Source organism: Pezoporus occidentalis, unplaced genomic scaffold (assembly GCF_034315485.1).
Source record: "Pezoporus occidentalis ecotype Australia unplaced genomic scaffold, CSIRO_AGI_Poc_V1 ctg1, whole genome shotgun sequence".
Taxonomy (NCBI): Eukaryota; Metazoa; Chordata; class Aves; order Psittaciformes; family Psittacidae; genus Pezoporus; species Pezoporus occidentalis.
Window position 1 is genome coordinate 15930228 of NW_026912778.1, and position 17102 is coordinate 15947329.

Genomic DNA, 17102 nt, shown 5'->3' on the forward strand with positions numbered 1-17102 from the left:
AATGACAGAAAAAATGTTTACCCCATCTAGCACTTGTAGCTCTCTTGATAACTTCTCTGCAAAGGCTTCAGCATTAGAAATAGCATATTCACATCCTTCCATCATTATTTCAATATCCTGTTCCTCTCTGGCATTTAACTCCTGGTATTCATCCACAGCTTCTTCATCACCTCCTGCTACACTTTGATTCTCTCCACTTGGAACTGATTCTTATGTAGAGAATAGAAATAAAAACACTATCAAGGGCAGAAAGTCACAAAAGTCACAAGCATTTTAAGAGTTAAGTACATACTTAAGTATGTTCAACTGCTTTTAAGTAAATGAATCCATTAAACAACTTTCCTAACAAGCAGCTGCCGCCTTTGTACACTTTTTTCAAGTCTCAGTCTTCCATAGGCTTCATTAATATTTCCAGAACTGGTTCCCAACAGTGACGTTTTCTAAATTATGCAACACAGGCTAAATACAAATGGCCACCTTCCTATATTGCACATACAAAGAGAAATTTCATCTCAGGTTATTCACCTCTCATGCTGGTAATCAACATCAGAATATGTAACAGTGTTAGCTTGTTAGCAAATCAGTAGAAGTTAGATTCTCCTTTGGTAGACAGAACATAGGAAAACGTACTAAAGTTAATGAAGAAATGTATCATTGAATAATGATAATAATATCTTAATGCTCAAAGTAAGTCTCACAGGAGGAAGATCAGTACTGAAGTGAAAATTAATAACAATGTTGTCATAAACTATGATTTCTCACAGCAGTGCTTACTTTATTCAACAAGCCATTTAAAGGCTGACAAGCATTTACAGAACATTAATGAAGTCCAGCCAGAAAGTATTTAGGAAATTTGAAACACTTCTTTTATCTCTAACAATTTGATAAGCTATACAAACCGCTATGGAAAAAAAAAAAAAAAAGGCATTTTATTTAAGGAAAATTGCTTACAAAGCAAGATAAAGGAAAAAGGTGTTACGCACCTTCTGCAACTTTAGGCAGTTCTGAAGAATTACAAGGTATGGAAAAGCAGAGGAAAGGAAGCAGAGAATGTTAGCTAGACAAAGCATGAACAGTGGGTATATTTTTAAGGGGCAGTAAGTTTGACAACTTTAATATTGCACAAACTTGAAAAGTTAGAGGTTGGTTAAAAACAAATTTCAGTTAACACCAAGATACAGGAATGCTCCCAGTTCTACAGTTCGAATTCAAGTTCTTCCACACTAGCAAATCTAGTATTTAATATCTACAGTTTAACCGCTTTGGACAGACCCAGGATACGATACTCTTACTCACTGGGCTTGACTAAAAAATTTTAACTACTAAAAGGTAATGTAACTGCAAAAGTATTTAACACAGCATGAGCAAACAAGATACAAAGCCTTCGCAGCAAATCTGTCACATAAACTGTAATAGGGTCCAGCAGAATTTAACACAGGCTTCACAGTTTAGAAAACTCATATAAACCCTCATAGCTTTAGCATGGTACTTTGTGGTAAGAAGCATCACTTTTTAAAGTGCTTTTCTAATTCAGGAAAAAATGGGGACAAAAGCAGATTTGTTACACATTTAGACCCACCAGTTCTTGCAGGTATATTTTATATTGTTCAAGAAACAGAATAGCCTAGAAATACAATAAGTTTATCAATATTTAGAGCTTCATTAATGAAGTGTTTTGTCTCAGTCCTCTAACAGAAAAGCCATTATCTAGTCACCTTGTTTATCTGAAGACTTTGAAAATATACAAAATTAAAACTGAATAGGAAAACCATCAGGATTAGGATTTTTATGTGTATCTGCTTTACATCAATAATTATTAAACTTTATTAAACTTAAAATACTGTCGTAGACATTTACCTTCCAAAAGTTGTGAACTAACATTAGTAAAGTCAATTTTCTTTCTAAGATATCTCTGATTGAGTTTCCAGATACATGAAATGAAGGTGTTCTTTTCCACTGTGCTGCTGGCAACCCATTTGTACACTTTGTCAAAATGCAAGTCAAATTCAGGACTCTCCTGCAAAAGATGGGATATGTTACAGGCCCAACAGTCATATGATTCTCTGAGCAGCAGAGGTTGCTTACATATTTAGCTATTGAGAAGACAGGATAAAAATTAAATTACACAGTTGCCAACCTAATACACGAGCTCCAGCACCCTGATGCACCTTAATGAAGATGCTAAAACATTGAAAGTAAAAAAAAAACAGAATCCATGCTATGAAGACAATGTTTTGTCAAGCCAGATAAGGCAAAAATAACACATAATACAGTGATCTGTAAATTTCAACAAACATTTGACAGTACTGTCTGCCCTGAAACACTGTCCTTAGAATGACTAATGCCTTGAGTTAGCACTCTGAAATTGAAAATGGAAGCTGGAATTACTGACAACATATACAACACAATTCAAGGAGACTTGAGGGGAATAAGCAAGAGAAAAAACATAAAATGCTTGATGTATTTTTATAGGTATGATACTATTTGACAGCACTGAACAGGATAGAAAAGACTATTTGGTATTTTAACAGTAAAAATCTACTACAGAAGTATTTTCTACTAGATTTATTGCCTAATGAGAACATTACTTTGATAACAATTGAATAAAGTACTTTCTACAGCTGCTTGTGAACTCAGTATGGACTGTAACTCAGTATGGACTGTAACAGTCTGTTTTAAAGATCACACTACAAGCATTTCAGGTTGGGCCTCCTTCTGATGAAAAATGTTATTGCCTCAGATACATATCAAATTCTTATTTACAGAGTTTGTAAAAACTGCTATGGCTATTATTTATTTCTTACATTGTCACTACTATTAGTAGAAGCAGGCTGCACATGAAACCGCACATGATGAGAAATATTTCCTGTGCAACACAATAAAAGCAGTTCTGGTTTGTTCTTCTTTTCTCTGTAGCTTATATTGATAAACATAATTACAGCTGAACCCAGGACACATCCATTTCTGAACAAACAGTATCATTACATAACGTTTGAGTTGTCTCACAACTAGTACAAGAAAGGCCTGTGTCAAGAGTTGCACAGCATCACCTTTGGAAATGAAAACATGATGCACTTATCAACTTTAATTCTTACATTTTTTTTTAGTATGAGAGAGTTTGTCATTCAACATTTGACTTTTGAAAGGAAATTTCAAAGTTATTCATTAGAATGGTATATACATTACAGAATATTTCTGAAAACAATTACTGAATTTTGTCTTGTAAGAAAAAGCCCTGAAAGCCAGTATAATTTAAAATGGAACCTGTGGGAACTGCAAGCCGTCCTGTTCCTGCTATGTGGATAATTAACAAAGAAGAATGATTGCTGATAGTGCACCTGGGCCTGGAGCAAGCCAGGGAGTGTTTGGGTGCAAGGCTGGTCTGGGAAACAGCCTGAGGAGTGACTGTTTATAGAATGGAATTTATAGTGACTGAAAACAGTCCCTGTGATTGATGTGGTTTCTGTTTGGCTTCATAGCTCAGACCCGTATCTGTATGCTATATATTACCATGCTGTAGCGAATGAAAAAGAACTGAACAGGTTGTGAAAGCTCTGTGCATGTGTGTGTGTGTGTTTAGCCTCTTTCTTAATAGCGCTGCAAATGGTGCCCCGTGTGTGATAACTAGACTGCTCAACATCGCAGTGCCTGCATGATCCAACGGGGAATTTCTGGTACCGACATTCGCCTGTTAAAAGGTCAGCAATCCCCCACTGAATGGGGAGTTACAGGATTTCATTAGAAAAATGGGACAAGTAGAATCAGCTGAACAGAAATCATATTTGAAAGTTTTACAACAGATTTTAAAATCCTCTGGATATCGTTTGTCTGACAGACAAGTAATGAATCTTTTGTTATGGGTCAAAACCCTCAACGTTAAAGACTACTGAACCTCCATTGATTAGTCTTGATAATGAATCATTTGGCCAGCTGTTAGTTAACCAGAAGGCCACTAAAACATGTATACAAAAATACAAAGCGATAGAGGATGGTGATTTTATTGGAGGCATGGCTTTCGCTTTTCCTGTATTTTATAGAACAGATGGGCAGGGACAACAACAACTGGTACATGAAAGTATTCCGTACACAGTCTTTAAGGAATTGAAAAAATCAGTGATGGAAAATGGAATTCAAAGTCCTTACAATAAGTCTGCTAGAAATGATGGATACTTCAGGTTCTATGGGGCCATGGGATTGGAACACTTAAATGAGAACGATTTTGACACCTGATCAGTACTGAATGTGGAGATTGGAATATAGTGACTTAGTGGCTTTACAGTTATTAGATAATGCTCAAAGAAGAATACCAATAGATGGTGCCATGTTAACAGGCTATGGGTGATGGTTGCAACCTCATAATCAAATTAATCTAAACCCTTTGGTATTCCAGCAAGCCACCTGTATGGCTGTTCAAGCCTGGAGGTGAGTACCTGCATCAGGAAAGAAAACTACTTCTTTCGCAACTGTTCGCCAAGGGTCTCAGGAACCCTGTGTGTCTTTTATAGACCAATTAAATAATGCTATACAAAGGCAGACCGATAATCCTGAGGCTGCTCATGCGCTTTTATTTCAGCTAGCATATGAAAATACAAATGGATATTGCAAAGCTGCTTTAGCCCCAGTCAGGGAAGAATTTACAGACACTGCTGAGTTTATGAAAACATGTCAGGATATCGGTATGGAGACTCATAAGGGTTCTGTATCGGCTGCTGCATTATTGAAACTTAATATGCATCAGCAAAAATGTTGTAACTGTGGCCAGGAAGGACATATCAGTAAAATGTGTCCCAAAAAGAAACAAAAGCAGAAAGAAAAAACGCCATCTCAACCCTGTCCCAGATGCAAGAAAGGATATCACTGGAGCAATCAGTGTAAATCTAAATTTGATAAGGATGGAAATCCTTTGTTGGGAAACTCCAAATGGGGTGCGGCGAAATCCGGTGCCCCTCAAAACAACATGGTTTTTGCAGCAAATGCTCCATCTCCAATCTTGCAGCTGCCACAACAGGCAGCACCAGGTTGGATTTGGCAACAAGTGCAGACATCGAATTAGATTGCTCCACTGTTAAAGCTACAGCTACCAATGCTTGGGGACCTTTACCAAATGGATTTATGGGTCTTTTGTTAGGATGCTCAAATACACCTCTCCAGGAAGTAAAAGTTCATCCAGGGGTAATAGATTTGGATTATACAGGAGAAATAAAAATTTTTGCATCCGCCTTAAACGGCAGTTTTAAAATTCCAAAAGGTCAAAAACTAGCACGACTTGCTTTGATTCCATACTGGCTGCCAAAAGGAGAAATTAACACAAGGAGTATCTCTGGATTTGGAAACTGGGAAAGCCGAGGCTTACTGGACCCAGCAGATTACTCAGAATCCATCTTTATTGAATTTGCAAATAGAGAATAGAATCTTTAGTGGATTAACAGACACTGGGGCAGATGTTTCAATTATTTCACCATCTCAATGGCTGACTGATTGGCCCTTTGAAAATACTTCAGCAACAGTAGCCAGAATAGGAGGTATACAGTCTCCTCTTAAAACATAGTTGAGTCCTCAAAGCTATTGCATCGGATGGTGATGTAGCTGATTTTTAACCATATATACTGCCAGTTTCTATGAATCTCTGGGGGTGAGATTTGCAAAGACAATGGAATTTGTTACTTACCACAGACAGTGCAAATTTAACCTAACGGTGGCTGAACTGAAGCCCCTGCTCAAACTTTCATGGTTAACAGAAAAAACAGTTTGGGTTGATCAGTGGCCTTAAAAAGGGGAAATATTGGAGCAAGCAGATTTATTGGTTGAAGAGCAACTGAAAGCAGGACATTGTTCCATCTACTAGCCTCTGCAACACACTTGTTTTTGTAATTCCAAAGAAATCAGGGAAATGGCAACTTTTGCAAGATCTGCGTGCAATTAATAATGTAATGCTACCCATGGGGTCTTTACAACCAGGTTTGCCTAATGCTACTATGATTCCAGCTGACTGGCTTCTTTGCATTATTGATTTTAAGGACTGGTTTTTGCAATTCCTTTGCATCCTGCAGATTGTGATCATTTTGCTTTTTCCGTGCCTTCAGTCAACTGTGCTGCTCCTATGCAAAGATATCAATGGACTGTTTTGCCACAACGAATGGTAACAGTGAATATAGTGAATACTGAATATAGCGACTCAAAAAATTGAGACAGTACAGGCAGATAGAGTGCATTTACACTTGTGGATTTTTCTGCTCGTTGTTAATATGCAACAAAGGCCATTAGGAGTTATATGTCAAATTGACAGTAACTCTGTTTACTTTTTGGAATGGTTTTTTTAACACATACCCAGAGAAAGGCTGTGACAGAATCATTAGATACGATTGTTGGCTTAATTGCCAAAGGCCATACGAGGGTTCAACATTTAACAGGCAACAACCCTGCAGAATTGTATTTACCATTAACTGTAACAGACTTTCAGTTCCTTTTTGCTCAGTTTGTGTCTTTCCAAATAGCATTAGCAGACTTTATAGGAAAAGTTTTTTATGGTACTTCAAAACATAAATTGCTAAAAGCTTTTTCAGATTTTGATCTACAGGAGCAATTTGTAGTTCAAACACAACCCATTCAGAATGCTAAAACCATTTTTGTTGGTGGCCTTGGAGAAACTGGCAAAGCTGCTGTAGTTTGGTTTGAAAATGATTCCTGGCAATCCTCTGTTACAGATGTGGATGGCTCTATGCAGCTTGTTGAAATTGCTGCAGTCTTACATGGCCTACAGTTGCTCTCTTCAGAATCCTTAAATATTGTTTGTGACTCAGAATATGTTGTTTGATTGTTACCACACCTTCCTTTTAATGTGCTAAAAGAAATCAGTAACCATGCATTTTTTGACATTTTGCTGAAGCTAAAACATTGTTTGGAAACTGGGAATTACTCTGGTTTTATTGGACATATTAGGTCGCATTCCAACCTGCCTGGCCCTTTAACTGTGGGTAATGACATAGAAGATTCCTTGATTGTTGACACTGTGCAGTTTACTTCTGCAGCTGCTTCACATTCCTTTTTTTATCAGAATGCCTCTGCTTGAAAGAAACACTTTAACCTGTCTTCTTCTCAAGCAAAGCAAATTGTCAGGACTTGCCCTGACTGTCAGTCGATAGCTCAATCCTCATTTGCCATGGGTGTAAATCCTCGTGGCTTAAAGGTGAATGAGAGTTGGCAAACAGATGTTACACACATTGCTTCCTTTGGTACCATTAAATATGTGAACGTGTCTGTTGACACATTTTCACATACGATTTCAGCTTCTGCCCATAAAGGAGAGAAGGCTCATGATGTTATCCGACATTTAACACATGCATTTGCTACCTTAGAAGGACCTTCCCAGTTGAAAATGAACAACAGCCCTGCATATAATTCATTAGAATTATCATGACTTTTACAGCAATGGGGTGTCACGCATGTCACTGGTATTCCCCCCTCCCCTACAGGAGGCCAGGGGATTGTGGAACAAACTCACACTGTTCTGAAATCCGTGCTACAAAAACAAAAAAGGGGGAATATGGTCCTTCAAGAACAATTAGACAATGCCATCTATCCATTGAATTTTTTAAATTGCACTCAATCTTCCATGAATACACCTGTCACTGCAGCGCAACGACATTTTGGCTCTGATAGTCCACATTCAGAATGTGGTAAAGTGTTGTATCATGATCCTTTGGGCCTGCAGAAATGGGAAGGGCCTGTGGAACTGATAACCTGGGGAAGGGAGATATGCTTGTATTCTCCTACCTACAGGCCCACGGTGGCTGCCTGCAGTTTGTCAAGACATACTATGAGCTGGACAGGCAAGTTGAAGAACCCAATGCCTCAGATGCAGGAGATGACCTTGGAGACCCTGAGCAGAATGAGACAGAGGAAGAAAAAAAAGAAATTATTTGCAAAACATCACCTGGGGGCAACTGAAAAGTGTCTATAACCAGACTATGTTTAATGACTCAAATATGTGTGCTTGCAACATAGCTGTTATTAGAGGCTGTAATTTTGTGTATAAACCACCTGTATTTACTAGCCAGTTGCTAATAAGAAACTACACCTTGCATCTTATGTATTTGTCACTTGTAAAAGAGATGTTAGAGTGTGTAAATGTGCAGTAGCTGCTAGAAGATGCTAAGGCAGAAGCTAGAAAGATCCTAACACATCACGATGGTAGTGTTATAAAGCAGGTAATGGAACGAATTAACAGGGTGGGAGAACATCATTGGTGGGAAATTTGCTTTGTCTGGTCCCCCACTGCCACTAGCATCTTCAACAAGCTGCTGCACCCTGTAGTAGTTATATACTGTGTCATGAAGACAGCTTGTAATGGAAAGAATTAAAAGAATGCAACTCCCCTGGGTTGAGATAAGAACAGTTTAGTAACTAAGGTATAACACAAATCAACTGCTACCACCAATAATAATAATGATAAAGGAAATGAAGAGAAACCTCACCACCAGCCAACTGTTAACTTGCCCCCCTCACATACATACATCCATATACACACACAGACCAAGAGAAAGAGATCATTTTCATTTTTTTTAACCCTATCCTGACTTTGCACAGCACTGCACCAGCTACCAAGAAGGAGAAAAATGACTGCTACTGCTGAACCCAGGACATACTGCTAATGTAAATCTGTGTGTGCTTTGCCATGAGAGCGACCTGTTACTGGATGAAGCAGGTGAAACTCTGCATTGACAACAAGGTGCAAAGACTGAGGTTGGCCAAACACCTCCTACCATAGTCAAGGGCAAAGCTGGGTTGGCCTCTGTGTTTGTCACCAAGAAGAACCTTTTGCTCAACTGCTGTCTGCAACCCAGTAGATGTTGAGTGGTGGCAACACATGCCATGCCAGACCTTGATGTGAAGGATGGCTTCTTCTGTTATAAGAGGGCCATCCAGGAGGGAAGGGCAGGCCAAGAAGCCTGCGGTTGGCACAAGAGATGATGTAGTCCAAATCCCCTGCTCAAGCAGGGTCATCTAAAGCAGGTTTCATCACCCTAACAGTAAAAAAGCAAAAGTTAGCATAAGTAACTATTATAATTAATAATAATATAATCAGTAACTATTGTATTTGAACCTCCCATCCTTAAATGCTAATGTCAAGAAACTGCTCTTGTGTGATTTAAGACTCCTTAAGCAGAGAAGGGGATAAGGAAAGCCAAGGACTGTGTGTTTGGAAGTAACAGCATCTATCTCCAGGTGCCAAAGACTCCCAGTATATCTGGCCAACACATTGGTGAAATCTTGTTTTTGGAGCCTGGACATCACCGATTTGCTTTGCTTCTCCTCCGTGTCATCTGGAGACTTGTTAAGAATCAAAGCCAAAGTGCTCACCACCTTCATCGTGCAAAACAAAAAAGGGGGAGATGTGGGAACTGCAAGCCATCCTGTTCCAGCTATGTAGATAATTAAAGAAGAAGAACTCTTGATAGTGCATCTGGGTCTGGGGCAAGCCAGGGAGTGTTTGGGTGCAAGGTCAGGCTGGGAAACAGCCTGGGGAGTAACTGTTTATAGAATGGAATTTATAGTGACTGAAAACAGTCACTGTGATTGATGTGGTTTCTGTTTGGCCTCATAGCTCAGACCCGTATCTGTATGCTACATATTACTATGCTGTACCAAATAAAGAACTGAACTAGAACTAGTTGTTAAAGCTCTGTGCATGCGTGCGTGTGTGTTTCGCCTTTTTCTTTACAGATGCTGTAGGACCCTTAACCTGAAAGAAGCAATTCTCCAACATGGTATTTAGGAACACCAAGGAAAATCTAGAATCTACCCAACAAGTATACGGATAAATGACAAGGTATATTTAACCTACACTTGGGGAGGGGGAAATCAAAGAATTTCCAACTTCATAGTTTTCTGCATTATTCTTCCAAATCACCAGTTAAAAGAACATAAAACCAGACACAAGAGGATGGAGAATTTTCACCTCTGCCTGTTTGTACAACTTAGAACACCACCTCAGGACTGTACACCTTCCAACAAATAGCCAATGTCAAGATTTAGAAAAAAGATTATAAAAGCTCACCTTCAAGCTTATATGCTGCTTATTAAGAATGGTTTAAGTGTCCTAGCAAAAAACATTACATGTAGCTGAATGTCATTAGTAAGATGACCATATATTTTTTTAAGACTTGAAAAAGTACTGGTCCTTAGCACAAGCACTCCACAGTGACTGAGGGATCACTACAATAAACAGGACAGATATTCAGAATATTGCTATTCAAGCATATCTAGACTACTCTTACTCAGGTTACCAGGGTTATATCCCTGGAAAAGCATAAGCAGCACAGGAACGTATCATGCTAATTCCTAATTAACATGTTAGCAATCTAACCTTTACAGCAGTCAGAATCAAGGCATTTAACTCTAACTTGGAACCAAAAGGATGTTCTGAGCAGAGCACTAAACCAAAAACAGTTACACATACTTTAACAGCATCTTTGGCATCAACAACAGCAAGATCTCGAAGTGCCCATGCAGTCTGCCTTTTGTAGAAATCTCCCTTGTCAGATTTTTTCACTTTTACCACATTCACTTGCACTGGTCGTTCCGTCGTCACTGTTAAATGAAGTAGAAGAGTAATTTCAAAATGCACAAGTTATTTCAACATCTATTTCTGCTGTTCTTCAACTTTTGAAATTGGTTATCTGTGGGGAAGTTTTCATAATATTTATTTGATGAAAATAGGCCCTTGGAAACATTTTCATCCCCATATCCACAGCTCAGTTTAAGTCTCAGTCAACCAGATATACATCTCTATACACATGAAGTAATGAACCCAATTTTCAGATGCATCTTTGATACAGCAGACCTCAGACCATGGCCACATAACTGACAAAGCACAGAGGTAATTGGAGATTATAGTCACAATAAAAACATTTTCTGGGATTTCTCAGTCAAAAAAATATTCTAACAAGCTGATTTATTGATAGATTGACCTAAAGCACCTTACCTTTTGAAGAGATGGAACAGAATACACATACACTCAAAAGAGCATTGGAACTCAGTTCAGTTACTGTGCTTTTCCAGAGCCCTCTGCCTCTGACTCTAACCAGCACTCTATATTGCATTTTGTTTAGGCTGATCAGCCTAGATACCTAGCAAATCCCCTCTTAAGCAGTATATAAATGCTGCTTCAAAAGCCTACCAGTCCCACACAACTTTGATTCTTTCATTTAAAGTTACAATGAGATCTGAGAATGAAAGTACAGGGTTTTGTTTCTTTTTTAGTAGAAGCAATAATGGAAATATAAACTACAACTGATTTTCTGCATTAGCAATGGGAAACATCTGTTTTATATAGGGCAATAATAAATACTGTAAATAAAGCTAAGACAATTGCACTGAATAAAAAAAAAAAAAAGAAAAACGTGAAGACAAGAAATACAGTGTGGTATTACTATGTACCTGTGGCACACAAAAAGCAGTTTCTCTTCTTTTTGCCTGCTTTGCACACATTCACAATGCTCAACAAGCGTTCATCATTGGGAGTGAAAATATCCCTCTGTAAAGCATGCTTGATTGCAGTCATTTTCACTTAACTGAAAGATTTGAAGAAATCATAATACATTCAGTCACATTTAACAAAATACCCACCACACCACCACCAGTCATTTACTTATAGCAGCTACAGTTTCCTGGAATTAAATTTTACAGGTAACTGAATCCAAACAAATATGACTTAGGTAGCAGATCAGCCAACTTTAGGAAGAAGTCCAAGATAAAGCTTAACATCTTATTTCAGTTGGACAACTATAATTTATCAACACTAGAATGATTCTTCCATGTAATTTAATAGAGAACAAAAAGCTTCTTAGTAGTAAAAGCGAATGTGAGGCATGGACAAAAAAAGTTGAAATTAGAATCAAAAGACTCTCACTAACTAGTGGAATTTTAGAATGGGTATGAAACCCGGGGATCCAGTAAAGATCTCTAAGACAGGTGAACCAAAAAAAACACACAAAATTTGACAGGGATGACCTTAAACGAAACTTAAGCTCCAGAATCCATCAAATATACCTAAACCCTTCAGTTAAATTTTCAAGAGTCTGATTCAAGGTTACATACTGGGCAGACCAATTTGAAAACAATGTTCCGTTTAAAAGGAGAAAGTGTCTCCGTCTCCCTGCTTTGCAAGAAGATTTCTGGAATATATTCTGGATACAGTATATCACAGCAGTCATTCAATTCACCATTCAGATGCCACAATTTCAAGTCTAACAAATTATTACTTTTGAGTCTTTGGGTATCACATACACATACTAATTGTCTTCTGGTAGAGGGAAAATCTGATTGAGGATCCATGTCCCTGCATGCTTCCTCACTCCTTCCTCCCTTGATATTGGAAGAGAATTTCTAAATTAGTACTTTATCCCATCTTCTGACAACATTCCCAAATATCCTACTCAAAAATTTTTCTTAAACCAGAATAAATACATCACATTCTGTTTGGTGGCAAATAGAAACCCCCAACCAAGCAAATAAAAACCTCAGTGTACTAGAGTCTTCTGAGGTTTAATACCTCTGTAAAGAACACCTGTGGTGGATATCTATTGCCAAATTCATCACTACTAATCCCTGGAGAGTTACTAGAAACTTACTATTAACATATGAGTGGCACTGTGTGCATATATATATATATACACACACACACAGTGTTATAACTTTATTCAGGAAGTAGGCAATACTTTATTATTATTATTATTGATAAAAACATAACATTGCAGAGGATCCATGCAATACAATTAAATAACTTTTTGTTAAGTCAGATTTATCTTCTGGATATTGAAGTTTCTTTCATAAAAGCCTCCTTATAACAAGAACAATTCCTGGAAGACACACACTATGGGGACAGATACACAACTAAGACAGTAAATCTTTGAGCCTCTAAAAATACAGCACTGTGTTTGTTTTGTGTTTTAATGTTTTGCAAAGACCTGTTTCCCTCTTTCTGCCACCTACTTTTAAATGTAACAGGCTGTTCTCTTTATCTGCAAATGAGTGTCTGTCAATTGTTACAGTAATGCAGAATAAAGAAATGCATCTTTGTAGGTGGCAGAAATGTCAGCTTCAGGGTCATTCAAATCTAAAAAGGCCGCCACCGAATTTTGCAAAAATAAGTCAGTTACGTTTGACTAGGTTGAAGCCTTCTCTTGGATGTATGGACTGGAACTCAGGAACTGAACACTAATTATGGAGTTTCTTCTTTAGCAAGGAGTAACAGGATATATAAAAAAGACAAAGTAATCACATACACTTAGTAATAAATGCAGAGATTTCTTCCTGGAATCAAATGCTGACCTTAAACCTTGTAGCCTAACCAAAATCTAAAAAAAGCAGACTTTTGCTGAAAGACAGTAAACCAGACATTATTTCACTCCTGTAGCCTGTAACAGCAAACACAAGAGATTGTACAAAGCCACCAAGGAATGCCCTTGACGCCTTCTGGTACAGTGGCAGACACAGTTTAATGTCACTGACATAGCTGCACACCTGATCAGACCATCACACTGCATAAATGAGAAGCATCTGCCAGTAACAGCAAAAGTACTTTCCTAACACCTAAAAGTTTGCTTTCTAGTTTTTTCTCTCATTAGGAATAGAGTTTTCAGGTGATTTCTGGGAGCCAGAGAGGTAGAAAAGGAGGCAGAGATTGGGGGTGGGGAGAGGTGGAACTGGAGATGTTCACAGGGTTCCCCCTTCAAGCGATGAATCTCTGCAGTAACAGCAACAGGAGAAAGTAAAGGGTGAAAAGAAATAGCTGTAAGAAAAGAAATAGCTGTAAGAAAAGAAAGCTGTTCAAATTTGTGCTCTAACAAGTGGCTTGTTTAAAAAACATCCACTGAGAGTCCCGATTTTCTTTGGCAATGCCTCTAAGTAAGTATGCAACACAGATGAAAGCATTTGTACTTCTAAAACGTTCATTTATGGTGAAGAATTTGCAGAGGTAAGATAGGACCAACATTAAACTAATCATGCACCAAACAAGAATAAAATGCCAAGGAAGTCACAAACTTCTGAAAGAGACATACAAGACAGATTTCAGCATAATCACCTGGCTCCCTAGCAAAGTGCAGTCTAGTCCCTGCTAGATCCAGGGCAGGGGCAGGGGGGGATGAATGACATACACGACACAACATCACCCAATACTCAAGCTTGCAGAGCTCAATCAAATCAGAAAAGCCAAACCAAACCAAAAACAAAACCCTCACCAAACTCAGAAAATTAAGACATTTGTAACATTCACCCAATTCAGAACAATTCCTCACACTACACAGATTCTAGGTAGACTAAAAAAAAAAAAAAGAGCAACACTGTGACATCACATTTCAGTGGTTTTATTTAAATACAGAAGTTCCAATATTAGCCTGAACTTATGCCTCAGAATTCTACAGGGTTAATAACAGGATTAATATACAATACATGGGACACTGCCTGATGCTCAGATGATACATGGAGTTAAATTTTAGGTTGCATTTTTCTCTTTGGGATGCCTGGGCTGCTCCCTCTGACAAATACATAGCAAAACTAAAAAGGTTCTCTTGGCACTTAAAACTAAAATAGTGCTGAATTTTCTTTAATGTCCCACTATACCTCAGCTCAGGTGGCCACCACCACAGCTTTCATTTTAGTGAAGATTAGTAACCCCAGGGTGTTGGGAAAACAAGGCCAACACACCAAGCTGGAATCAGTACTGTCAAGTGTATAGATGTTGGGGCATCCAAAGAGATGCTGTTTATGTGACAACTTCATGCAATGTAACACTCCATAGCTGCTGCATAACAATTTTCTTCCTCTTTCATCAATTGCTGGGCCCATCTTTTGCTTCCCAAACTGCATCATGTTATCATTCCTGTTACTCTTCAACAGGCGTGTAAGATGAACACACAAAACACCAACAAGGTGCTGCACTTCAGAAACATCCTCCTGATTTAGGATTTTACTTTCTGCTCTAAGTCACATTCAGACTGCTGCAACTTGCTAACTCTCCCACATCACTGCTACACAAACTGTTTAGGTTGTGGAGAATGCACCTTTCCCATAAAACAGAACACATTAAACCTGAGATCAAAGATTTGTTCTGATGTACAGTCCAACTTCTGTTACAAACTCAACCACCTTCAGAACGTGCCAGGACCAAGCACATCATTAAGTTCCTCATACATGAATCCCACGGTCCCAAAGGAACACAGAATTAAGCACAAGGAGCTAGAGATAAAGCTGCTTACTCAGAAAAATGCTTCAAGAGCCGAGACCACACCAGACTCTAAGTCCCTTTACATATTTCTGCATCTTATTTTCTTTTTTCCAGCACTGTTACTGACAAGGCCTCAGCTACATGAAATCTATCAAAGATACGACATCACAGACTGTGGAATGTGATACGACAAAGATACGACATCAAAACTGAGGATGTCAAGGACATGCAATCATGTCTCTATCCGGCCTCTCCAAAAGCAGGTGAAATTATAAATCATAACGGGTCCTTGGCCAACCACCATCAGGAATTCAAAAGTACACAGCTCTGTGCGCAAAAGGAGTATGTGTAGGAGCATGTGAGAAAGACAGTGATTATTGTGCTGACTTGGTCTGTTCACAGCACACTGGGGCACAACTGATGACTTTCTGTTCCAGAACACTGGAACAATGCCTGCATGTTCTTGAGGAGGTGAGATTGCTAAGTACGTGAATATCCTCTTTGGCTGCATAGTCAAGATCCTTGACTGTAGCTATAAAAAGGACAAGAAAAAAAGGAATAACCGACTTCAGCAGATCATGCACTGAGCCCGTGTCTTTCAGTCCACCACAAAAGACACAGCCTGTCCACGAAATATACGGGAAAGATTCTACACAGCAATCTGTTAAAACTACTTAGTTAGCACTGTTTAGCCTCCCTCAGCATGTAAACAGGAAAACATGCTATTCCTGCATCCTGCCGGGTTACAACATGAGAGCACAGCCTGCCTGCAACATCCCCGGGAATCAATCAGCCAAAAGATTACCCACTTAAGAGGAAAACTCATTAAGAGTTACTTATAGCACCGGCGGCCTCCCACGGGCCCGTCCGACAGCAGCTTCACGGCCTCCGAGTCCCGCAGCAACCGCCCCAGAGACAAGGCTCCGCGCAGCCGCCGGCGGGAGGCAGCGGCCACCACTGCTCCACGCCGAGCCCGGCGGCCCCGACACGGGGGAGCCGCGCAGCGAAGCGCGTCCAAGCGAGCCCCGCGGCAAGCCGCCACAGGCGGGGCAAAGGCTGCCGGGGGCACCCCGCTCCCAGCGCGGGGCCAAGGCCGGACGGGAAACACCAGCCGCTCCGGCCGCAAACACCCAGCACCGGAAGCTGCCCACAGCTGCCGCTTCCGCTCACGTGACGCCAGCAGCGAGACTGCAGGCTAGGAAGCCCATAGAGCTCCCACAGCGCCCTCTTCGGAGAGGATGAGCGTAACGCGAGGGGCGGCTCCGTGGTGTGAAGGCGGAGGGCAGCGGCTCGGGGTTGAGGGTGCTGCAAAGCCTTAGAGCGGGCTTTGCGCTGTGAGCCCTGCCGAGCCGTCCTGGGCACTAAAAGCGTGCTATGGGGTTGGGCTGGAACGGTAACACCGAGAACTCCCGAGCTTCTGCGGTGGTGAAAGCACCTCGGAAGTTGCTAGGCAGTGCCGTGGTGAAGGGTGATCCTGCTTCTTTCCACTGCGGCTGGGCGTGCCTTCCTGAGGCGGCTCCTGCCCGACTCCAGGGTGAGCACCTCCCGAATGAAGATAGGCTGAGAAAGCTGGGGCTGACCAGCCTGGGAAAGAGAAGGCTGCGTGGAGACCTCATAGCAGCCTTCCAGTATCTGAAGGGGGCCTATAGGGATGCTGGGGAGGGACTCTTCATTAGGGACTGTAGTGACAGGACAAGGGGTAATGGGTTAAAACTTAAACAGGGGAAGTTTAGACTGGATATAAAGAGGAAGTTCTTTCCTGTTAGGGTGGTGAGGCACTGGAATGGGTTGCCCAAGGAAGTTGTGAATGCTCCATCCCTGGTGGTGTTCAAGGCCAGGCTGAACAGAACCTTGGGTGACATGGTTTAGTGTG

The 17102-nt window shown here is 40.1% G+C and overlaps 1 protein-coding gene across 8 annotated transcripts in view; it reads right to left on the minus strand.

Annotated features, from left to right (window-relative positions):
* EXOC1 (exocyst complex component 1) overlaps positions 1–16294 on the minus strand; it is a 36437-nt gene extending 20143 nt beyond the window's left edge. For 4 of the 8 annotated variants that reach the window (XM_062602885.1, XM_062602809.1, XM_062603120.1 and 1 more), the window contains exons 1-6: positions 16066–16294; positions 11440–11573; positions 10460–10590; positions 1858–2017; positions 984–1004; positions 22–209 (exon numbers count right to left, since the gene is read on the minus strand). In XM_062602885.1, coding sequence (XP_062458869.1) covers positions 22–209; positions 984–1004; positions 1858–2017; positions 10460–10590; positions 11440–11563 — 624 coding nt within the window. In that variant the 5' untranslated portion in view covers positions 11564–11573; positions 16066–16294. The remainder of the gene's footprint in view (positions 1–21; positions 210–983; positions 1005–1857; positions 2018–10459; positions 10591–11439; positions 11574–16065) is intronic. The other 4 variants (XM_062603195.1, XM_062602960.1, XM_062603034.1 and 1 more) reach the window with 3 other exon arrangements.
* Between the last annotated feature and the right edge of the window lie 808 nt (positions 16295–17102).